Below are 25,626 nucleotides of genomic sequence, written 5' to 3'. Positions count from 1 at the left end.
CCTCCTAAGGAGGTCCCCCCCCCCCCAATGCAGGATGCCCTGACATATCCTAAGCAGGTACCCCTCCCCCCAATGCAGGATGCCCTGACATCTCCTAAGCAGGTACCCCTCCCCCCAATGCAGGATGCCACTAACATCTTTCTGCCAAGAAAAAGACAAGACGCTTTTCTTGTCACACTTGCTGAGAGCTGTGGTTCATCTACCCACATGGAACTGCCTCAGAGGATGAACACTTGTTCTGTACTCTAGGATCAATGAGGAGGAGGAGGAGACATAAGAGGTATGCAGAGCTGTGTTCTCCTAGTGAAGACCCAACTGGCTTACGGGGACATCTCTTAGCAACGGCTCACCCTGCTTTATCAGACAAACTGCAGAGGCGGGTCTGGCTGACTTCAGGTCACTCCGTGCATGGAGGACACAGGGATCCTCTTTCCTGAGTGCTACAGGAAAAGTACGCTGAGATTCGGGCGTTAGCAGGAAGATTTAGTTTCTGTTCCCAGCTAGGGGGGATCCTTACCCAGAATCAAAATACTGTCCCTACCAAAATGGGTTGCAAATCGGGGGACATGTCAATTTTCCTGATTCCAGGTGTGTGATGGTGAATGCCTGCTGGACGGTCTGTTCTCACAGAGGCAGCTAACGGGCTCCTTTCACAAGATACTGACCTGTGGGTTCAACTTACCACGGCTTAGATTTCCTGGACTAAAGATGGGGCAAAGGGTGGAGCACGAGGCTTTGTGATGTACAGGCTTCAAACACCTGTAATTTTCCAAGTCCAGACATGAACATACCAGCGTGCCCCTTTCTTTGTGTCAAAGCAAGGAAGACACGCCCATCCAAGGGCCCATTTCTGTCAAACACGCGAATGTTTAGGGAGAAGGCACTTGATAAAAGGTGGGGCCTGATGTGGGCCAAAGTCACGCAGTGGGGTCATGTTTTCCTTGCGGGGGGGGGGGTGCTTGTGAGGTTCTAAGAGAAAAACATTCTAGACAGAAAAACCAACATAGCGTGTTTCTTTAGCAAGTGTTGGTGTCCGACTGTTCTCAAGGGAAGACGTTGATATGATGGGAGCCTAAGCCTATGAGAACTCAGGTTTACTCGCCAGTGACTCAAATCCAAACAAGCTGTGTGTCTGAAACAGAGGGAATTTTCAGGGCAGCGCCAAGGAGGGCAACATTAGTAAATGCTCTTTCTCCCCAGTTAATCACTGTTCTATACCAAATGTCAGGCTCCTGGTTACAAGCCCAAAGCCAGTTTGGCCACCAGCTCCTCCTATAAACACTAGAGGCCTCTGGCAATCAGAGTCAGATGGGTTTCAGGAATGAAAGTATATTATGCCTTGGACAAGATTCGGTCCAAATGCAATCACTTATTGGAACATGCTGGCCCCATGAAGCTCCAGGGACTCCCTCCTCTGCCCTCCAGCCCTCCTACCAGAATCTTCCATGACCCAGGTAACCCTAACATATGGGGGCCTAAAAATCAGAAAAACAAACCAAAAAAACAACAAACCCTATGAGCTCCAGGATAGCCCAGACTACAAGAAACCATGTCTCAAAACCTAAGAACAAAGTTTTCCAGGAAAGGTGCCTCTGTAGTGACCACACAGCATGGCACCGGGGACTCTGCCAGATCTCTGTTCCTACCACAGCAGTGAAGCCAGAGGAGCAGCTTCTGCTATTCTGGGTGTGGGGTCACTTTGCTCACCTCTGTAAAAGGCCATTCATAAAGAGTGGAGCTGTTGACACTGCCTTCCTGGACTAGCCTAACAGATGTAGTAGCCTGGACACATCCTGACGCCACAATCACAGCAACACTGTCGCACACACACACACACACCACACCACACCCACCCCGCCACACCACACACACACACACACACACACACACACACACACGCACACACTGGGGCGAGGAGCAAAGGGGGTGATCGCTAACAGTCTCTACAGAACGAAAAACAAAATTCTGTATTGCGAACGGGCTGGACCGCAAGGCAGAAGTGAGAGGACCAGGCCAGGGCAATAACCTAGGCTTCAATGGTATGGAGAGGGTGGGAAAGTGCTCACAGTATGAACTACGCAGATGTTGGAGTCAGGGGAAGAGGAGGAAGAGAAAGAGGCCCAGAGAGGAAACCTCGAGAATTTTGGCTTGGGCCAACAGTAGAGAGCACTGGGATGGAAAAGGCTGTTGCGGGGGTGGAAGGGGGAAGACCAACGACTTTGTTCAGCAGTTAATCGGGCATGGTGGACTTGAGACGAGACGCACATACAGACAGCATGTTCTACTATTTGCTTAGTGTGGTAAGATGCTCTAAACGCGATTCCATTTATCCTTGACACACGATAAGTAAGAAAGAAGTCCCACAGGACGTACCATGGTAGGAACAGAGACAGAAACACTAAGATTCCCATTGCAAACTTGCCTTCCAATGCCTGCTGCTCTTTAAGCAACGCACACATAAAGTGGGTATTTCCCCTTTAATGAGGGGTAGCTGTTCCTGTGCTGAACTCATTTCCCCCTGGGTACTAGGATCCCACCTTCTAAAGAATCTGGTGATCCATCCTGCCTCGTATTTTCCAGTTCAATAAACAACACAACAGGCTTTTTATTCTCAGCTGCTTGTTTCTGCTACTTTTAACTCTGAAACTCATGATTTCATATTTCATGGCCGAGAACAAGATGAAAAAGAATATGCTCCTTTAAAGACAATGCTATGCTCTGATAGAAACAGAAAGGGCTGGATGGTTTGAGGAGTTGTAAAAATATCTTTAAGGTTATAGGTTTAAAATTATAGGAAGTATCTTACAGCTTTGTGGTAACAGGTTAGTTCCCTAGAATGGCCATTCATTAACGTAAGAGAGAAATAACAAGTGTTAAAAAGAAGATTATAGGGCTGCGTAGACTGTACAGGCATCAGAGTGCTTTCTGTATATGCATGGAGACCTGAGTTTGATCCCCAGCACCCATATCTAAAGCTGGGCACGGTAGGGAGTGTTTGTTGAGGGTAGAGACAGAGGGGCTTGGGGCTCTCTGGCTAGTCAGGTAACCTAACCAGCGAGTGCCAGGCTCAGTGAGAGATTTGCTTCAAAGAAATAAGGTAGGGAGTGATTGAGGAAGATACTCAGTATCAACCTGTCTGTCCTCTGCGGGTGCACACACCTGCACACGCACACACAAGTGTTCACTATCAACCTGTCCTGTGTGTGCACACACCTCACATGCACACACAAGTGCTCACTATCAACCTGTCCTCTGTGTGTACACACACCTGCACACTCATATACAAGTGTTCACTATCAACCTGTCCTCTGTGTGTGCACACACCTACACATGCACATCCAAGTGCTCACTATCAACCTGTCCTGTGTGTGCACACACCTACACATGCACATCCAAGTGCTCACTATCAACCTATTCTCTGTGTGTGCATACACCTACACATGCACATCCAAGTGCTCACTATCAACCTGTCTGTCCTCTGTGTGTACACACACCTGCACACGCACATCCAAGTGTTCACTATCAACCTGTCCTTTGTGTGCACATACCTGTACATGCACATATACACATGCACACACAAGTGAAGATTACCTTTCAAAATACTAAATCAGGGCATCCACTGTGGATACGAGAGTTCACTGAGAATCACACAGCATACAAATCAAGAAAAACAAATGAAGCTGCCTGTGATGGACAAAACTCCTGTTGGTAATACACAATACTAATTCTCCTGCTAAGACACTCAGCGAGCCTTCTAGCTGAGGCATGAACATCAGAGCGGTAGGTAGGTCGTTGGCTTATTAAATGGCGTGATTTATGCCAGTGTGATTGCCCTATAAAGAAAATTATTTAATGATGTGGAATAACTCCTCTGGGCCCAGATCAAAAGCAGAGCAGACAGAGGGTGCCAGGAACAGGCAGACCACATCACACGGCTCCAGAGGAAGGAGCCAGAGGAACTTTACAAGAGCATAAGCCCTCATCCACAAACAGAAAGCAGTGGGAAAGGCTTGGCTACGGGGCTCTGATTTTCAGATGGCCACTGAAAAAACAGATGTATTTCTAGTGTGTTTCCTGCTCCACTGTACCACAGAGAAGTCAGCAGCAGCAACAGCAGGAGGACTGAGAAGCAGCTGCAAGACTGGGGACCTTGGACTTGGTCTCAGCACCCATAAAAGAATTTCAGGTACCTTTAAAGGCATCCATTACATCGCTCAAGTTTAAAGACCGTGAAGGGTGTGACCCCAGTGTTAGCTACTCTCTGATGCTAGCCGCTCTTCCAACTCTTCATTAGCGGTCAGCTATAACTGCCAGGGTTAGCTTGTTAAGGTCAGGTTTTTGGGGGCTGTTCGTGTGTCTAGAAATGGGCTCGAACTGGGCTATCTGAGGATTTCTGATGGTTAGATAAAGCCAGCATTCCTCAGAAACTTGTGAAACCAGTTCCCATCAGCTAGAAGGAGTCATTTCTCTTGCTTCTGGCAGAAGGGACATATGGTTCCATTGATATATACCTGAGGCTACAGATCAAAGTCCATGCTGGCCTCTGGCTTCCTCAGCTCCTACTCACAAAGCCTGTGATCTCATCCTGGCCCTTCCTTCTCACCTTAGATCCGGCTCTCCTTAAACCCTGACTATACACACTGTTCTCTCTCTCTCTCTCTCTCTCTCTCTCTCTCTCTCTCTCTCTCTCTCTCTCTCTCTCTCTCTTTTGGTTTTTCCTTTCTCGGTTTCTCTGTGGCTTTCATGCCCAGTCTGCTTCCTTTTCTCTTTGCTCTGGACTCTTCCAGATGCCTCTTGATACTTTCTCTCTCTTATGCACAGCAGAAACCTTTCCCTTAACCGTGCCGGGAAGGTCATGTCGGCAGTTTCTTTACCGTGCCCCCTCATACAGTTAAACTAGTGATTTCGCTCCCGCCCTTCTGTGACACCTAAACACACAAACTCTGCCTATTTCTGTGGTGGTGTCTGTTTTATGATTTGAATTAGGACTGTCATCCACAGGTTCAGGCGTTTGAACCCAGCTATTCCGGGAGGCTGACGCTTTAGGAGGCAGAGTCCAGCTGGAGGAAGTGGGGTGGCTGGGTGGAGGCCCTTGGCTAATCTCCCTGCCCCATCTCTGCCCCCTGATCTGGCCCAGGTGAGCAGGCAGATGTTCCCTGTCACTGGGGATGAAGGGAGACTGGATAAGGGTGAGGTAGAGGGTTGATGCACATAAATAAAAATAACTTCATATACATTCTGACTGTTTGGACAAGTCTTGGTCTTGAGTGACAGAGACATAAGAAGCAGCCAGTGGCTTTCTTTGTGTCGACTCTGCTGTTTATACCCAGGATCCCTTTTGTATTCCTGGAGTTGTGCTGACATTTTCAGGATGATAGTGACCATGACAATGAGCAGACTCTGCAAACAGTTGGATATATTGGGTGTCCCCTGTGAGGGCTGTGTGAGAAGGCACAGGGTGCCCTGGTCTGACCTCACAGCAGGGTGCAGGAGGGGAGGGGACAGACACAGGTGAGCAGCAGAGCTCACCATTCACCTTGGCCTCTCCTCCTCTCCTCCTCCAAGGACTTGGGGTGGCTCCTCTTACACCTCCAGCACAGAGGAGGGGGCTTCACATGAGGTATGTGGCCATGAGTTTAAAGCGTGATTACCATATGAAATCAGAATCACAGAAGAGGAGCTACACCACATCTTTACCACGCCTGTCTGAGGGGAAGGGTTACAGGTGAAAGTCCAGTTCTGTAGTACTGGTCTAGGGCAAACAGGAAAGATCACCGGGGTAGAAGACTGAGGCCTGGGATCAGTGTGGCCACGGTTAACAAGGTGGCAGAAGGAGGAGATAGTGAGACAGAGGGGCTGGAAGACTGCCCTGGCTGAGCCTGCTTTGGAACTGACCTCGTACACAGGACCTTGGCAACACAGTCTGGAGCCTCGACTGCCAAGGTGCCCAAACGCACCACCCAGAAGGCCTGAGGCGAGCTAGGAAAGACGGAGTCCCTGTCATCCCGTGAGAAGAATGTCTGTGAGCTGAGGAAAAGTGAGTGGGGAAGTGCGGTGCGTGGAGAATGGGAACGGAATGGAGACACGCCAGCAGAAGGGAAGGGAAAGGCAGCGTGGGCGCAGGCCGCTAGCTATTAAATGCCGTCTTCATCCTCCAGGCTCACTGCTATTTTAATATCCACTGTATTGAAACACAATGTTTATCTCATCAGGTTTGTAAGGGGCATTTTATAACCCGGTGATCCACGTGTCATAATAATATGATAGCCTATTATCTGAATGAGCAGAACGCAAAATAATTCCTAGTAATCTGGAGTCATGTCTAGTTCGACTGTATGACTCTACAATAGAATAATTTTGTGCCGCGGGGTTGGCTAATTTCTGTTTCAAGGATAGAGCTGTGGCAGATCACATGGGTGGCAAAGCTTCAGATGTCTTGTTCTTTAAAACAGGAAAAAGCAACAGCAAGGTGTGCCTTCTTTGGTCTGTCTGTCTGTCTGTCTGTCTGTGGGGGTGGGGGTGTCCACTTGACTGCTCTGATTCCTATTCTCAATGAGGCTGGGGATGTCAAGGCACAGATAACCCTTTCCAACGGTTGCTCTTCCTCCAGTCCTGCCTCCTTGAGAATATGGGACCCTACTTAGAGACGTGAGGGGGGACTCTCCGCACCCCCGGTGCCTACTCTTGGAGGAGTAGAGAGATGAGGATTGTGATGAGGACTAGCGAGAAGCAAAGCAAGGCTGGGAACTGATACTAAAGGCAGCTGCCTCTTCAGGGGAGGGGGTGCAGTGGCTTCCTTCCCACCGGAGGCCCCCTCAAGCCCCTACTGTTGCAATGCTCCAGCTCCAGCATCCCCTCCCTATGCGCCCGAGGACGAGGCTTGCTTCCCAGGTCTCAGAGCTGCAGTCAGTGACTTGTCCTCATCTTCAGGAAACCATCCCGAGACTGGGGTAGAAACACAGACAGGCACAAACCTCTGACCTCTGACAGAAAAGAAAAATAAAACCTTCAGAGGCCCATGCTCAGAGGAGGAGCAGAAGGTGGGACCTCTACTTCATGACCCATCTTTGTCACTGTGGGCCATCAGCCAAGTCAGGTGACCACCTTTCCTTGCCCTCTTTTTACCCAATTTTTATTCTATAGCGATTCTGCAAGGCTACAGTCCTTAAAATCAAACTCATTACTCCTGAAAACCACTGGGCAGCATTTCCCATCACTCACAGGACTATTTTAGGGGAGTGGTCATAGGAAGGAAGTTATTAAGAGGAGACCCAGTGGGAAGAAGCTCCCTAAACACGGGGTGCTTTCCTAAGGTTGTAAAGTTTGTACAAGTCATAAAGACAAGCCCCAGGGCATGTTTATCCCACAAGTCTCCTGGGGTAAATTCTTTCATGGATGGCCTAGTCTTCCTCTCTGCAGTACAGACATACCTTCAGCGAAACCAACTCACTGTGTGAGAGCAAACTAATAACTTTACATTTTATTATTAAAAAATGATTTTACTTTAAATTTTGTTGTTAGAAAGAACTTGAGCCAACGATGAAAAATTCTAGACTGTTCTCCACATTCTGTCACAGAAGCTTGAATGTCTCCCTGGAGAATACAAGTACAGAGGAGAAGGAAGAGGAGGAGGAAAGGGAAGATGGGGAGAGGAGAAAAGACGAGGAGGGAAAGCAGCAGTGAGGAGGAGGAGGAAGAGGAGGAGGAGGGGGGGAAAGGGAGGAGGGGGGAAAGGGAGGAGGAGGAGAGGGAGGAGGAGGAGGGGGAGGAGGAGGAGGAGAAAGAGGAGAACGAGGGAGACCCAACACTGAAGCAGGAGACAGCATCAGCTCTACAGAACCTCTGCTGGGAACATAAGACAGGGCAGCCAGTGCACGGGAAGGGACGGTCTGCAGGAAGTTAACAATGAAGCTATTCCGTGAATCCACAATATGCCGAAGAGAGGGGAAGCATATGTCACTGGCTGACTGGCTGGAATGTCTGGCCAGCAAACCCAGGAATGCTCCTGTCTCCACTTCCCTGGTGCCAATACAACAGACGCATGCCACATCCACCCTGGAATCCAAGCTCTGTACTCACATTTTCACTGAAGGCACCGTGACACCTGAGTCATCTCCCAGTCCTGTATTTCCCGAGAATACTGAGAGTTTTGGTCAGAATTTTAAAATTGTTGCTTTTGTTTCTTTGTTTTGGTTTTGGTTTCTGTGTGGATCTCTGGGTATCTCTGCTGTGCCTGGCTGGTTTTGTGGCAGCCAATGATTTGAACAAAATTATATAGAGATAACTCCCACTAGTGAATGTCTGCCCTCCGCTGCTGAACCTGCGTGCGTGGAAAGAATACTTTCAGACTTGCCCCAAACAAGTCTCGTGCTCCACAGAGTTTCACATCCACATATAATGGCCTAGCTGTCATCATAAGACGGGGAGAGGCTTTGGGGCAGCAATCTGCAGCTTCCTCACTTACACAACTTCCTCCTTAAATCCTAACTGCCGGCCAGGCCTGTAACACTTGCCTGTAATCCCAGGATTTAGGATTTAGGAGGGGGTGGGGGGGGATCAAGAGCTCAAGGTCATCTGCAGACACAAATGGAGTTCAAGGTCAGCCTGAACTATGGGAGTCTCGGTCTCAAAACACTGAACAAACAAAAATTATAGCTGTTACTGCTTTTCTCCACAATTCAATCAGCTACTTCCAGCCAGGAGCCTTGTGAATTTTTATCACCAAGTCTGGGAGGATGAGAATAACCCAGGTGAGAAGTATTTCGTCAAGGTAGTGGCAATTTCCCATCAATCAATATTTTCTAGTTTCTTCTACCTTTTCTATCCTTTAAATGATTGAGCTCAATAATTTCGTTTAGTTTTGTATTTTTTTCTGACTGGAGAAGAAACCATCAAATTTAATATAATGAAGTGGATATGGAGTCTGATCATACCTTAAACATTTGTAAGTATATTATTTATTAAGATTTCATTTATTATGACATTATATCAAATAAATTCCTTCAAATATTAGCCAACCATACCAGGAGGAAAATTTTATTTTTACAAAGTATCTAGACATAATCAAAGAAATTATACAGAGCTGGAAATATGGCTCAGTGGCTAAGAAAAAATGTTATTCTGTTGGTTCCCAGCACCCTGTCAGCTAGCTCACAACTGCCTGTAACTCCAGCTCCGGGGGATCTGACACCTTTTTCTGGCCACCACAGGCATCTATACACATGTGGCATACCCACGTAGAGACACATACATATACACACGACATACATAGACACACGTGGCATGCCCACATAGACACATATATATACACATAAATAAAAACAAATCCTTTAAATAAACATATGATAAAATTAAGACAGGCATGGTCTATTAACCCTGCTAAAGACTTTTTAATATGTATTACCTATTGGGAAAACTTAATTGACAAAGTTCTGTGAGCAAGTAACATGTGATTTTGACCCAGACCCCCACTACAGGAAGGAGTGGCCATGACTGAGATGGTCTGTTTTCAGCATGAGATTACCTTGAAGGCCGCCATGCAGTGCAGGCTCAGTAAGGCCATCACCACTGCCAGCAGGATGGTAGCAAGGTTCCTCACGTCCCATACGGTCTCCACCAGAGGAATACTGCCCACTTGCCAGTCATAGCACAAGGTGATGGGTGCCAGCAGAAGCCACACATTGAAGGCCAGGAGGTAGGAATAGGTAAGGAACCTATGAAGAGAACAGTTGTGAAATACAACGTCCCACATCTTGCAAACACCTGCTCACCACAGTCCTAGGAAATAGCATGTCTGCTCTGTCATTGTTTGTGGTAGAGGAAGACAGGGAAAGACACCAAACTGTTACATTAATCACCTGGGAACTTACCTCACAGTTTCTACCCACCGCGTTGGGTGCTGACTTCAACAGAAAGCAAATAAGGCATAGTTCCTCTGGAAGTTAATTAAATTTATCACACAAGTAAATGCATAAAACATAGGGTAAATGCCATGAAGGAAACCCTGATGAAGGCAAGTGGCAAACACACGCTTGCTTTGTGGGAAACCCTGCCTCTTAGAACGTCTCATCTAGTTATTGTCCAGAATCTTACAATACATCTTGATAGCAGATTGATCCAGGTCACACTGTTTTAGAAAGTAAAGTATTTGTGGTAGGGTGATTAAATCTCTTATTCACAGTTGGTAGGATAGGGGACATGGGAGCAGGAAGACAGTGGGTGGGTTCTTATCCCCACTTCCTGCCTAGGACAAGGCTCTAAGGTGTCTTCTTCGGGGTTAGAGGAAGGTGAGTTCACCCAAATCCACTGAGCCTGCACAGTCATTAGGCAGCATCCAAGGTTCTAGAAAACTTCGGGGCTCTCAGGACTCCAAACCTTTGCACTAGGAGGTTAGCAGCTGCCACAGGGCTTCTAGTTACAAAAAGCCCCATGCTGAGAGGATCTGAACACCCCAATCTCCATTAAAATGCTTGCCTGAGTAACTGGTTGGCTGAGGAGAGAATTTGTTCTTTGTTCTAGTCAACACCTGACAGCCTCTCTAAGCATCCCTGTTGACTGTTTATAAAGGGGTTTAGGATTGTGTTTGAGTGTACCTTAAAATTGGAGAAAAAAAAAAAACAGCTTAGCAGGCAGAGTCCTTGGCACACAAGCATGAAGACCCAAACTGGATCCCCCGAATTTACTTTAAAAAGCCAGGCATGGTAACAAGCTCCTGTAACACCAATGCTGGCCAGGTGGAAACAGGAAAATCCCCAGAGTTCTGTGGGCAGCTAGCAAAACCTACTTAGCGAGTTCTAGGCCAGTGAGAGACCCCATCTCAATGGAGGTGGACAATGTTTCTTATGTAGAAGGTGTCCTGTGGCCTCCAAACACATTTATTCCTATATCCACAGGCACGCACACACACATGCACATATGCACACACACACAAACACACACGTGCACACACATACGCATGCACGCACACATGCGCACACACACATACACAAATGCTTTATTAAACAAACAAAGAAGCAAACACACCCAGAATTATCATTCTCCAGGACCTAAGAGCCATGCTTTAAACTTCAACCAACAAGGAAGGCCAAGACATCTGTCTCCAGTGTAGTGGGTGTGTGTGGAGGAGGGAGGGCGGGCAGGCTCTAACTTAGTAACTTCCAGCGAACAGATAAAGGTGATACCTTCACACAAATCAGAATGGACTCAGAGCTTGCCTTTATTGTCAACAGTTACTAAATAAGACCTGCTTTTACCACTTAAGTGATGGGCAACCTGGTTTGTTTATGACACCCATATGGAATTAAATAGAAACAGGTCACACCTTGTCTCCAAGGACTGTACAATACAACCATGCAAACAATACCTTCTGAAAGATGGGAAAAGTGAGCTCAAAGAAGAGCTCTCCCACAGGAGGGCCTCTTGGGAGGGCACAGAGGTCAGACTAGAATATCTGAGTCATCCTCTGTGACTTGATATGATTTCTAATCCCAGAGGAGTCGTGCTGGTTGGTGTGTCTGAAGGACACCTCCACAGGATTTTAAATGAGGCAGCAAGACTCATCTTGAATTTGGGGAGCACCATTCTATGGGCTGTAGTACCAGACTAAGTAAAAACTATGATATTAATGGGTGACAGAGCTGGATACAGAACCTCATCGTTAAGTTTTAAAATGACAGTGTTACAAGATGGAAGGACACCATGTGAAATAAACCAGTTGAGCTTATCAAAGCCACAATTTCGGATTTGCTTCAGTATAACTGACCAGGCACAGAAGGGAAGAGAGAATGGGCCAGATGGTTGAGGGTTGGGAGTGCCCACACTGACAACAGTGTGGGTGTTCACAGGCCACTGTCTCTCCTTTTGTGTGTTGGATATCTTTCACAATGAAAACCTTAACCGGAGGGGAGATGATAGGTATCTTATTCTAGCTACATTTGGCCCCTAGGCTATTTGCTAACTCTATGTAGGGTTTCTTGTTTGAAGTCCATATGTTTGCTTTGCCCCGCAAGTTCCCTTCCCTTGCTTGTTTTCTAGAACTGCAATGTTGTGCCAACTAAAAAAGAAAACTAAGATTCATATTTTTTTAAAGTTATAGTCTTAATGGGAACAGAGTAAATCACAGATGAGAAAAAGCCACTGATTTCCAATTTGTATGGATTCTGATCTTGTAGCTAGCAAACTCTTAAAGCGTTTTCCAAGATACGGACATAGCAGCAGAAAAATGTTTTGCAAATACAAGCAACAAAGAAGCCATTTGGAATCACTCCAAAAGCTTATTATCTTTTAGGGAGGGCTATTTGAGCTAACTGTGATCAACAATTACAAGATTTCTTTTTAACTCCTTCTCTATGAATTACATTCAAACTGCTAAAATTCCAAAATGAAATAGCCTGTGCACCATGTCTGCTCTGCTGGGTTCCCATTTTTTTTTAAAAGCAAGAGCAAAACCAAAATGAATTATTTACCAAGTTTCTACTATAAATCCCATTAATGGAGGAATCCACAAAAATATCTTGCCAACCAAACAGAATGTGCAACCCAGAGAACTGGAAATTCAATGTAAACAATTTAATGATTCATTTTTATTAAGAACCCAGGAACAACTGAAGGAGAGTTTCATAGCCAGAAGTGGTGGCGCTTGTCTATAATCCCAGAACTTGGGAAACTGAGGCAGGAGGATCACTGCGACTTTAACACCAGCCTGCACTACTGTCAACCAACTTGATGCAGTCTAGAGTCACCTGACAAGGAGAAACCTAAACTGAGGGATTGCCTAGATCAGGTTGGTCTGTGGGCAGAACAATGAGGGATTGTCCTGACCACTGATTGGTATAACAGAACCTAGCCCACTGTGAACACCAGGCCAGCCAGGGCTAGGAGTGAGAGAGAGGTCATGTCAAAACTACAAAATGACAGAAAGATGATATCACAGAAATATACAAAAAGGACAAGCTTCTTAGGGGAAGAGCCCCTGCCAAACTGCCCCCTACTGAAACTGTGTGGTTCTGGGGACCTAACTGCTCATTTTTGTGAGGAAAAAAAATTTGTGATTTAAAAACAGAATCCCACAAGAATTGTGCCTTTGCCTCTGAGTGAACATGTCTGGTTAGGACAGAGGATGAACCCAACACTCTCCTTGTCTAGACAGAGGCTGGGACATAGGGACAAAACGAAACCACAAACATCAGGTCTTGCCTGTTTTACATACAGAACGTTGCTTCTGGAACCATCCTCCTCGTCACCTACAGAACTTCATCCATTCTCCCTGTTAAACAACCTCCTTCCAACTGATGCACTGAACCCCAGTTGGGGTTGGCTTTGTCGTGACTGTTAAGGACAGTACCACCATGAACTGTTAACATTAGATAGTAATAACACCTAATCATTGGGCATTTGGCCCTGTTGGGCTTACCTGGACCCACAAGGTTTGGGGTTTAGGGTTGTGGGTTTGGGTGATCTTTTCTGCCCCTCTGCAGCAACTGCTTACTGCTAACCTTTCAGTTCCTAAGAGCTCCAATCTTGCTTCAGCAGATTTCCCCAGGACACTGTGCCCAGAAAGGACAAGGCTATGCAGACACAACCTGCTCAATGTCATCTCTAGAACCTACTGCAGGAACAACCTAAGAAAGCCTCTGCTACATTGTCTTTCTCGATTGACAAGAACTCTTCTCTTGAACTCAGTCAATATTAATTCATTCCCTGTGTGTGCCTTAGCTGCTGGAGATGATTAGCTCTGGCCCTGACTCTCCACCAGGGTGTTAACAATACACTGGTGGCAAGAAGACGACCATGGATTGTGCGGTTGAATGATGGTATTTTAATACCAAATTAAGGAAGGAGCGTGTGTCTGAGCCGGGGGTCAGCTGAGACCTAGACTCAATAACGTATACCGTGGGCTAACAAAATGGATGAGGGTCTGTGAGGATCCTAGCAGGCTGAAGGGTTCTGTTCTCGTGGTTCATGCAACTGAGGATATTTACTAACTAAAATGTCAGGGAAGAATTTGTTTCTAAGAAAGGTAGACCTCAACCGGAATAAAACAATTCTTTTAACGGCGTTACCCATCATCATTTTAAAACAAACAGCATCATGGGCCCTACCAGGCATGTCTGATAGGTATTCATATCTGATAGGCATTTTTGCAAGGCACACTGGAAACACTGTTTTTCCTTTCCAGCCCTCCTGCGGCTGGGTAGGGTAAACAACTTCCGGTGTGAGCAGAGGGTACAGTCTCTGGAAGCTGACAGGAGCAGTGTGGCGCAATGAATACTGGACGCTGTTACAGAACCGCCAGCTACTGGGGTGGCAGGTATCACAAACGTGTGGGGGTGAAAGACAGAAATAATGATGCATGCATTGATAGTCTATCCACGACACATTTCCAAACAGCACCGCCTTAGCAAGGGACCAGGAGAGGGAGAGAGATTGGATTCTGGTGGTTATCAACAACACAACCTGAGCCCACAGAGGCGAACTGGGTAATATCCTCCGGCAAGGGAGCTTATCACCTTATCTCCACTCAGAGCTTCCACACCAGAGGTGTGAGCCCAACCCGCTTCCTCTTCCTCTGCCACCTGACAGAGCTGTTCCACTTGGCACAGCTACAAACCCAAGCCGCTCACAGCCCAGAGCCAGCACTGCAAAGGCAGCAGGACCCACACAGCCTCCCCATGGAGCGCAAAATCACAGTTCTTGGGGAGTCTCAGGATTGCAGGTTTGCTCTCAGGTCAGCACAGCCCAGGCTCACCTTGGTGAAAGGCAGCCAGATTTGGAGAGAATTGCTTACATATGCACATCTGGGGGCTATATAATAAACTATCTAAAATGTGTTAGGAAGAGGAACAGAACGGGGAGATATGCAAAGAACCAAGGCCAGAGTCAGTAAATAAGTAAATAAAAAAGCCAGGGCATGGCTAGGGCTTGGGGGCCTCAACTCCCAGCACTCTTGAGGCTGAGGTAGGTGAATTACTGTGAGTTGCAGGCCAGTCAAAGATACACAGTGGGATCCTTTATCTCTCCCCTCCAGCCCCCAAAAAAGAAAAGAACAAAAAATAAAGCCAATTAAAGTTCCTCAGGAAAAAGCTGCTAAAAGATTCTGTGTAGGATGGCAACCTAAGCCATTTGTGCTGTGTGTCTACAATATGGATCTCTTCCTTTGTCCCAAGATTTTGGTTAAGTTCAGGAACAAATGCCTTTTAAGAGAGTCTGTGAAGATATTAGCATAAAAGGTTCTTGTCCTACTCAAGTGATCAACATAGACAGGAGACAGGAATGTCAAGGCTTCCCTGATCATCTTTTCCTGATGGAAGAACAAGGGTCCATCCAGGGAAGCAGGAGACCCTAGCACCAGGAGCAACATCTGCAAATCTCCTTAAGCCTCAAAGAGGAAACCGAAGATGCTTTTGCAATTCCACGGTGATGGGCTTTTCTGTAGGTGTGCATTTAAGTGATTTCAAGGAACTTAAGACTGGGTCTCAGTCCTTAAGAATTCCCATCTTAGAACGGAACATGATGGATGCCTTCAGTCCCAGCACTAGAAGGCAGAGACAGGCAGAGCTCTATGAGTTTGAAGCTAGACTGGTCTGCATAACAAGTTCCAGGCCAGTCAGGGCTACATAGTGAGATCCCCCCCCACCTCAAAATAAATAAATAAATAAATAAATAAATAAATAAATAAATAAATAGCAAAAGCAAAACAATTCCCATCTGTACAGCAAGTAGAAATGGGCAAACAGTCCACAATAAAGTGTATCTGATCAGGAAGCCTCAAGAAAGGTCCCACAGAAGAAGGAGAGGTGGGAGAGTGGAGGGGAGGGTATTGCAGGACTGGGAAGGGTAAATACAGACGACGCACAGAGGAGGCTGGGCTTCTGTGGAGAGAGACACACAGAGAGAAGCTGGCATCTGGAACACAGGTGGCAGACCACACGACCACGGTGAGGATCGTCTCACTGAAGACTGAGCAAATGAATGATCCGAGGAATTGCCTGCACTGAGCTGATACATGAGCATGTCTGTGGGGCATTTTCTTGATTGATGTAGGGGAACGCCTACAGTCCACTGTACACACCCCGTCCCTGGAAAAGCCGGTCTGGGTTACGCAAGAAAGTAGGGTGAGCAAGTCAGGGGAAGTGAGCCACTCGGCAGCATGTCTCTAAGATGCATGCTTCTACTTCCTACCTTGAGTTCCTGCCTTGGCTTCCCTCAGTGATGGACTGTAAACTATAAGATGAAGTAGATCATCCCTCCAAGGTTGCTTTTGGTAAAGGTGTTTTATTCCAAGAACAGAGAAGCAAATTAGAATCCTACACAAGGAGAAGGAAACCACACCCATCAGGTTTCCCTACATTAGGGTCTAAGATGACAGCTGTAGGATAGTCAGTGGCAATGACGTAAGGCGCCATGAACCAGGGCCTGGGTCAGTGCCAGTGTCTCCCTGGCTACTTCTATCATGTTCTTATACCTTAGACAAGTTTCCTTTTAGTTTCCTCATCACCATGGAGTCTTTTTGTCTCAGTTAAGTAGGGATCACCTGAATCCACGGGACACACATCGTCGACAGAGCCACGGGGATTTTTCAAAGACAACATGCAGTAAGTAGCTACAGTCAACACAGTGGAAAGAAACTGGACAGTCTCCTCTCAAGAGGGAGGAGCTTTTATACCTGCCTTAAGAGAGAAAATACTTCTGAGATGGAAGCAAAGATAATTGTGAAAGTCATAGAAAGTTTATAAATCTGGTACAGGAAGTGGCTTTAGACTGAACCAGGCCAGGAGAACCATGTCTAAGGAAGTAAGCCCTGCTTTCTAGAGCAGCTACTGGAGACAAGCTTACTGGAGGGCGAGGTCACGTGAGGTCGCAGGCTCACGTTTGCACACTTGGTTCCCAGCCACCACTGCTACTTTAGGAAGTTGTGGAATCCCTAGAACAGTCAGCTACCACTTGCTCCCAGACCCGCAGACTAAGCTACCCCACCAAGCCTTCCTCTGAAAGCGTAAGCCGAGATAACCCTTTCTTCCCTTAAGCTGTTTCTGTCAGGATTTTTGGTCTCAAGTCATGAAAAGTAACTCGAGGAACTCTTAAGTCATCAGGAGTGGTTCCTTGAAAAAATAGGCATCAGGGGGGATGATGTATTCCTTAGAACCCCACGTCATTGCTACTGGGGAGAGAGCGAGCCAGTAAAATACTGGCCATGCAAGCAGGAGGACCTGTGTCCGATCCCCAGAAACTGGGAGGTAGTGGGGTTCAGGTGCTGTGGTACATTCTTGTAATCCTAGTGCCAGAGAGGCAGAGACGGGTAAACTCTTAGGGGTTGCTTGCCAGTCCACCTGGCCTAGCCTACTGGTCCAAAACAAGCCAGTGAGAGTACAAGGGAGACTGAGGCAGGAGGATTGCTATGGGTTTGAATCTATCCTGGGCGACAGAGTGAGACCTGCTTTAAAACTCTGAAAGAAGGAAGAAGAGGTAAAGGTACGGTTACTGAGATATGCTGGTCTTTCCTGCGTTAGATGGAAAACGCTGCTGGGGGATGCACTATCAGACCTCGCTGATCTGTGCTTTGTAACTGGCGAGACCTGGCAACATTTGACCGAAGCCCTAAGTTTGCCAGGGATTCTACCACAGATGTTGTCATTAGCTACCAGCCAGAAGAGAAACATAACCTCACCAGTTTGGTGGCTGGGATGCTATAGCTAGGAAGGCCATGGTCAGAGATCAAGGACCCTGAACCAGGCAAGTGCTGGGGTTTCCTGGAGGCATAGGATGTGAGGACATCCTCGGCTGGCGAGCCGAAGCAGCATGTCCGCTCTCCGACTCACATTAGTGCCTGTCATCTCTCCATCTTGGCTTGGTGCTCTTTGAAAGTCTTTGAAAATCCCTTAGGAATATTTGTTTTGCTCTGGTGCAGACCTCACCAGTCCATGAGCAGATGAAGTGACCCTCTTACCAGCTGAACTGCTGCTACCCCCTGGATTCTGATCCCCAATACTCTCCCCACCTTATTACCCTCCCCGAGCCAGCCCTTCCTCAAACTCCAGCAGACACCAGAGGTCCAGATACAGTCCGCACCGTCAGAAGAACAGCACCCCTCCCCCGGGCTCCATATTCTGGTCTACATCTTTGGGCAAATACTTCAGCTTTATCAGAGGCCAGGCTGGATCTAGGGACCCAAGGCCCCCAAACCACAATGGAGACACCCTACTGGACCTTAAGACTCGCCAGTCACCAGAACCCTTGGCCAGAAGAATAGAGAGGAAAGAGAAAACAAAGGAACAAAATACCCATCCAACAAAGACATATACAGCAAGCAACACCTAGACCAATAATCACCCCAAATCCAGATGCCGAAACGCCAGTGTAAGAACACAATAGCGGAACAGGAAATACAGCTCAACCAGAACCCAGCGGTCATACGGCATCAAGACCTGAACATTCCAACACAGCTGAGGCACAAGAAAATGACTGTAAAAATAACTTTATAAAAATGATAGAGGCCCTTAAAGCGTAAATGAAAAATTCCCTTAAAGAATTTAAGGAAAAGACAAACAAAACAATAGCAAGAAGTATATGTTTCATCTCTTTATTCTTGCTTAACTCTTGGAGTAGGCTACATCTAACTGTGAAGCTGAGAGTGGTTGCCTCAGTTCATAGACAGAAAGCTTGGTAGGAAATACCCCAGAGACAAACATCACCACCCTAAAACTGAAGAGAAATCATCCCAAAGCTGAAGGGTGGGTATGGCGGTTGGTTTGAATAAGAATGGCCTCCACAGACTCCTAGATTTGAATGCTTAGTCACCAGGGAGCTTGGCACTATTAGGAGGTGCGGCCTTGCTGGAGGATGTGTATCCCTGGAGGTAGGCTTTGATGCTTCGGAAGCTCAGACTGGGCCCAGTGGCTCACTCTTGCTTCCTGCTGTCTGCCCATCCAGATGTAGAACTCTTAGCTACTTCTCCAGCACCACGTCTGCCTGCATCCCACCATGCTTCCTACAACAACAGTAGACTAAACCTCTGAACCTGTAAGCAAGCCCCAGTTAAATGTTTTCCTTTATAAAAGCTGCTGTGGTCATGGTGTTTCTTCATGCCAATAATTATTCTAAGACAGTGGGATCCACCAAGCAGAAACAGGACCTGATGCCCTGTTTTCTCTCAGAGGTGGAAAATAGCTGTTGAAGAAGCTGCGGACCAGAACTCTTCCTCCATGAACTGTCACATCTGGAAATACCCAGACAAAGAGCCCGGAGACTGAATGCCAGTGAGAGATGGATCAGGACAGGCAACATTACCAGAGAGCTGAATTTGAGATGGCAACCTGAAGACTGGTGATGTGGGATTCCCCTCTGCATGCTGTGAATATCACTGGTGAACAAAGAAACTGCCTTGGCCTGTTGATAGGGCAGAACTTAGGTAGATGGGGAAAACTAAACAGAATGCTGGAAGAAAGGAGGCAGAGTAAGAGAGAAGCCATGTAGCCCCACCAGAGACAGATGCCAGAACTGTCACAAGTCAGTAAGTCACAGCCTCGTGGAGATACACAGATTAATAGAAATGGGTTAAATTAATACGTAAGAGTTAGCCAATAAAAAGCTCGAGTTAATGGGCCAAGCAGTGATTTAATTAATACAGCTTCTGTGTGATTATTTCAGGGCTGAGCAGCTGGGAATGAAACAAGTGGCCTGGGGCTGGAGAGATGGCTCAGAGGTTAAGAGCATTGCCTGCTCTACCAAAGGTCCTGAGTTCAATTCCCAGCAACCACATGGTGGCTCACAACCATCTGTAATGGGGTCTGGTGCCCTCTTCTGGCCTGCAGGCATACACACAGACAGAATATTGTATACATAATAAATAAACAAACAAACAAACAAGTAAGTAAGTAAGTAAATAAATATTTTTTAAAAAAAGAAACAAGTGGCCTCCCTACAACAGACTGGACGGCATTTTGAAAATTTACAATACTAAGAACATTACAAAGTTCTTATACCGCTTAAGAGGCAAACTAACATCAGAGATTTAGGAAGCAGTATTCAAGACCATGAACAGAAACAGGTGTCAAAGTAATGAAAGCAATTTTGACAGAGTATTTATTATAAAAATGCCAGTCAGATGGGCAGATACCTTTTTTGAATGTTAAAATTAAAAGTCTACATGAGAAAAGAGGGGCAGGCTGTGTGTTTCAGAAGAACCATGACTCGTGCCAAGCTGATCCTCAGCACCAAGAGATAAAATACACAAGTAAAAATTCAAAACTGAAAAGAAGATCTCACAAAACAAAAGAAAAACCATACAGGCAGAAAACAAGTAATGAAGTATGTTAATTAAAACATGTACACTAAACAGATAGGACAAAGATTGCTGCTTGACATAAAACTAAGGCCAAAACCCTGATATCTCTGAGAAGTACACATAAGCCCGACATAAGTCAGTTATGCACCATGTTCAGTCTAAGATGTATCCTCAGTCAAGTTGGTGTCACCTGTCTGTCATCCTAGCCCTTAGGAGGTTGAGGCAGGGGGATCTAGAGCTCAAGGTCAATTAATACAGTGAGACCCATCTGAAAAAAATTACCATGTTTTATAATACATTACAAAAATATATACACCAAAATAGTAAAGATTACGACCACGGATTTATCATTAAAATGATATAACATTATAAGATATTTATAGCACAGATGACTATGAAAACAGTTGAACGTGACATCTTAATGTTTAAAACACTATGGAGAGTATGGTCTCAAGCCATGAAAATTGGCCAATGTGATGGTATCTTAAAGCTTGAGCAGTACGACACAGCAGTCTTCCCGGTGCACAGGAACCTCCACAGCACCGCCTCCTAACTCAGCACCTCTAGGACTTCTGAGGTTGTGTGAGGCACCATCAGCACCATGGCAGATATTGTTCCTGTCCGTTTGTCATTCTGTGACTCCCACGTCTATGGCTCTGCTCTGCGATGCTTGTGTTAAAGGTCACCCAGCAGGTATGTATATTACAGACAATGGGCAGCTAATAAAATACTTGTCGAATAAACAAATACATGTCAGTGAGACTCATGGCCACAACCCTGCCCTGACGGTCACACAGGGTGAAAAGAATTCCAAAGAGGTGAAGAGTGCGTCCCTTCCTATCCTCACACTGGCTAGTTCATGGTCATCATTTTCCTCGAAATGCATAGCTGGCCTGTGATTTAATATTATTGGACAGGGCCCAATATGCATGAACTCATTGCAGTGAGACCAGTTATTTTGTACAAATGATTTAGGGCAGTAAAAATGTCCAACCAAACTGCTAAGTACCAAATGAAGTTTCCGTAAGCGATATCCACTGACCTTGTAAGGAGGTGAGGTGAAAACGAAGCGGGGTTGTCCTGCTCCGAGAAGAGGGGCATAGTTCCTCCCATTATCCACAGGCGGAAATACAAAATGACCATCACCTTGGAGGAAGGAGAAGACCAGATGAAATATCCACCCACGTCTCTTCCGTCTTTGTACAAGCGTTCTGATCCTCTATCGAGAAGTGAAGTCAGTTGTTCCCTCCTCTTACAGCTGTTAGGTAAGCCTGCCTGGGTAACCCTGGCCCCAAATCACGGCACGGGAACCATTCAACTGGGCCTGGACAAGCAGCAGGGAGCTGTATCTATGTCTCTGGATACCGGGCCTGGATACTGTGTCCAGCAGTAAACAACAGATATATCCAGGTCACTTGGAAAACACTTTGAAAGGAACTTTAAAACCCTGTGTTGTTCATGCTATGCCATCAGGTTCCCATGTATACTTCCACACACACCTTTGCTCGAAAGTAACTACAAACATTCCTTGAGAGACGTGTTGATAGTGAGTTTATTAAGCAATCTGGAGCCTCTGAGTTGGGACTAAGTGAAAGCACTTTTCCTAGCTGTATTCCAAGTATACATTATATACTTACATAACTGATGACCAAAATGGCCCGCTTTAAAAACGGTCTCAGTGTAAGCAGGAAATTGCCGTTGCTGCTTCCTGTCAGACACCTGAAACAGGAAAGGAGAGGTGAACGTCTAAGAGCGACCGTCTACAGCCCAGTGTTCCTCTCTGTGAAGACACCAAGAGCCTGGCACCCGCGCACTGCGTCTCAAGGGTGGATCAAAGATCTCTCATACACACCGAAGAATTTTCTCACATGCTCACTGTCCTCTGTCCCAGGAAACAAATTATAGTGCAGGAATGCCGGCTCCAGGGGGGCCAGAGATTAAGGGGGACCCTGCCTCTGCCATGCCCCCCCCACGCGGGTTCAAAGCAGGAGCTTTGGCTTTGTGTACAGGACTGGCTGGAGCTAAGGTTAACAAGCCCCCTGTGAGAACACAAAGGGTCCACATTATCCTCCATGCAGGCTTGCGCGCTTTAGTCAAAGCGGATCCCTCTGGCATCTCCCTCCTCCTTATTTTCCCTAGCCCCTTTCATGTAGTTTTCACTCCCTTTAATCTGTTTCTTCCCTCAAAGGATTTCTCCCTTAAAATTTGCATTTGAATGAGGGCTCTTCACTGGGGAGAACCTTTGGTCCAGCCAGGGCCTCTTCAGTTAAACCCTGAGCTAGTATCCTGCAGAGACTGGTCCACCTGGAGTCTGCTGGCTGAAGATGTGTGGCCCCTGCCTGTGGTCTAAGTACCAAGTGTTTCTGAGCTGCAGGGAAGTGACAGCTTTACTCAAAAGCAGGTTTCTTCCTCATACTCCCTTTCTCCTCTTTCTGGCTCATAAGAATCTCTGGAAGTGATCCCTGCTCAGAACTGGCTATCCAAAAGCTTGTTGGTTAGAGAAAATGAGCTCAGAACTGGCTATTCAAGCGCTTGATAGAGAAAATGAGCAGGGTAAAGCCACCAAAGAAAGTTTACTGCTAACAAGTTCCCGATAGGCCCATCTTCTAGAGCTGAGACCACAGCAGAGTTTAGCAATGAAGCCAGGCCAGGGACAGCCTGGAGAGTCTGGAATGGTACAGTGTGTGTGTGTGTGTGTGTGTGTGTGTGTGTGTGTGTGTGTGTATGCATGCATGTGTGTACGCCTGTGTTTGTATCTGGACGTTTTACTGAGGCAGTCCTTAGCTTTTGTGTTTGGGCATCTGGGCCTATGATTCTCACAGCAGTTGTTCAAACACACATCCTCTCTGGGCGCAGCCTCTTGTGGTTGTCATTTTTAGGTAAATTAAGCCAAGACCAGCCTTTGGCACTTCTGTTTCTCCAAGGATGCAGGATCTCTCTCAGCAGCCATCGAGGTAAAGGAAGCAGACAGGGGCCAGGAAAGGGTGCTAAGGGGGGCAAGGGCAGGAATGTGTCTGAACTTTCCAGGTAGCTGCTCTTGGAGACTTCATTTCTCAAGCTCCTCTCTGAGGCTTGCTTAGCACTGGAAAAATTACAATTGGCTTTCCTCTCTACAGAACAAGCCACACAGTTTGGGGTTTTTCTTGAGGTTACACTTAGACGGAGCTGTCATGTATCATTTCTGACGGTTTGCTAGGATGGCTATTTCAGTAACTGTGTTTATAACAAGTCTTCTAGTTCAGAGATTCTTGGTGAGATTCTATTTCCACAAGAAGTTGGGCAAAGGGTACCAGATAATTTACTCTCAAAATGTAACATCCTAAGGTCACTCAAGCCTGAATTGGTACAGTGATTCTTGGTGGAAAAAAAAAGTTGTCAAGATTTCTATTTTAGGCTGTGGGTCCACAGGAAACGACAAAGTGAGACACACGGTACAGTGCCATGTCTGGGGACGCTCTAGATATGTGGGGAGTGTGCCCTGGCTCTGCTCCCTCCATCTCCTCCTCCACTCCACCCCAGAGCTGGAGAGAGGGATTTTCCTCCTTGATTCATTTCTTACAGCCAATGCAACAGACCTGAACAATGACCAAGAATAATAGCATTCGTAAAAATAACAACTAACAATACACCTCAGACACGCATTTTGACTTAAATATGGCAGCTTATCTACCATTTAGAATAATTCCACAAGACCAAAACATTGGAGGTGCTGATTTTAAATCTGATTTCTCAGCTATTAATTTTTCTTTTTTTCCTCTCTCTTGGAGTTTTATTGTTTTTCAATCCAGTTGCAGTCAAATTGTGTCCGCTCAGGAACTTCCCTATCTTTAAGGCAATTTTTCTGTCTGCTTTCAGCCATTATTCACTGCCGCAGGGTTCACTAATACACAGGTGGCTCATTTCACAGGTTAACAAATTCTTAAAATTTTGTTTTTTAAGACAGGGTTTTGATATGTTCAGCTATTAATTTCAATCATAAGAAAAACATGCTACTAGTAACACTTTATATTTACTCTTTTGTGTTTTTTTTTTTTATTTTTGAGACAGGGTGTCACTAAATTGTCTGTTGTGCTTGTACTCAGTAGGTAGCCCAGGTTGGCTTCAAACCCATGGCATTTTTACCCCAGACTCCATTACCCCAAGTGCATAGATGTAGGCCACCAAGCCTGGCTATGGACACTAAAATTTAACAAGTTCTCCATGGAATTTGCACATTCCTTACAAAGCTCCAGAAAGTTCCAACTGTTATTCCTTGGAAACTACAGCTCCCAGACTCCTCCTGGAGTACGAACACCTTGGCGCCCGCGCGCCCAGGTGAAGGCCATTCCTCCCAGATAACCTTGCGCCCCCCGTTAAAAGCGAAGGTCCACGAGGCTTCGCTCTCTTGGCCCCTCTCTTGGCCCCTCTCTTGGCTCCCCTCTTGGCTCCCCTCTTGGCCCTTTCCCCCCTACCCTTGTGTGTCTGCACGTCCCACCCCTTACTGTGTTCCCCTCTCCCCATTAAAGCGCACCCACGTGGGAGCCGCGTGTCCGTCTCTTCCTTTTGCGTCTATCCTGTGTTTGTCCACACACCCACGCCGCCGCCGTTTTTAAAGGAATAATACCAACGATAACAAATCCCAAGCGCCTGTGAAGGCACTAGAATAAGATCCACGGATTGAAGCTTCTATCCTTTTGTGTTCGTGACTTACATCAAGACCTCAGGCTCCTCAGTGCCAACCCTGTTCTTGGCCATCCATTTCTCCTCACTGAGAATCCCTACGCTCTTTCTTACTACAGAATACCTTCACGGTAGTCCCGAACACATCCTAACAGGCCAGTTCCCCCCTGAAGGCAGTCTTCCTTCCAGGCTTCACAAGTGCTATCTGAACAGATTTTCTTTTATACACATCAAAAAGACCAATACAGCCCAGCCAACTAAACAGAATCTGAAGGGTCCTTCCTTCTCCACCTCTCAACCTCTTCTCCTGTGCTTTTCTTGTTCTCGGGCAGCAGACTGGCACATACAGTGTGTGATTTGGGATGTGGGCAGCAGGGTGGAGGATGGCACCGCCTGGGTAGCATTGTTTCCTTTTCCACAGATCCTGACGGCTGCGAAGGACATTAGACTGGACTGTCCGGCTCTTCTCGGGATCTGTACCCCACATAATTCCTGCCTAAGTGTCAGCTACAGACGGCGAAACCAGCCGCGAACTGTCACTGCTTGGCAGCACACCAACCGCACACAGCCACCAGAAATCCCCTAGGACACCAACCACACCAACTTAATTTCCTTTTTTGTATTTAAAACAATAAAGGATATTGGTAACCATATGCTCTGAGGGGAGAAAGAAGTTAAATTCAGAT

The 25,626-nt window shown here is 46.5% G+C and overlaps 1 protein-coding gene across 5 annotated transcripts in view; it reads right to left on the bottom strand.

The window, feature by feature from the left end:
* Window positions 1-25,626, bottom strand: part of Tmtc1 (transmembrane O-mannosyltransferase targeting cadherins 1) — a 250,868-nt gene that overhangs the window by 112,025 nt on the left and 113,217 nt on the right. For all 5 annotated transcript variants that reach the window (XR_007589317.1, XR_007589318.1, XM_050126490.1 and 2 more), the window contains exons 6-8: window positions 21,919-22,000; window positions 21,324-21,427; window positions 9,524-9,713 (exon numbers count right to left, since the gene is read on the bottom strand). Coding sequence is in view for 3 of the 5 variants with exons in the window: in XM_050126490.1 (XP_049982447.1) it covers window positions 9,524-9,713; window positions 21,324-21,427; window positions 21,919-22,000 (376 nt within the window). In the remaining 2 variants the exon portion in view is untranslated. The remainder of the gene's footprint in view (window positions 1-9,523; window positions 9,714-21,323; window positions 21,428-21,918; window positions 22,001-25,626) is intronic.

The sequence above is a fragment of the Alexandromys fortis genome, unplaced genomic scaffold, assembly GCF_014885135.2.
Source record: "Alexandromys fortis isolate MF-2015 unplaced genomic scaffold, M_Fortis_MF-2015_v1.1 scaffold_260, whole genome shotgun sequence".
NCBI lineage: Eukaryota > Metazoa > Chordata > Mammalia > Rodentia > Cricetidae > Alexandromys > Alexandromys fortis.
Note: the sequence above shows the minus strand (reverse complement) of the source record. Positions and strands in the feature narration are given on the sequence as shown.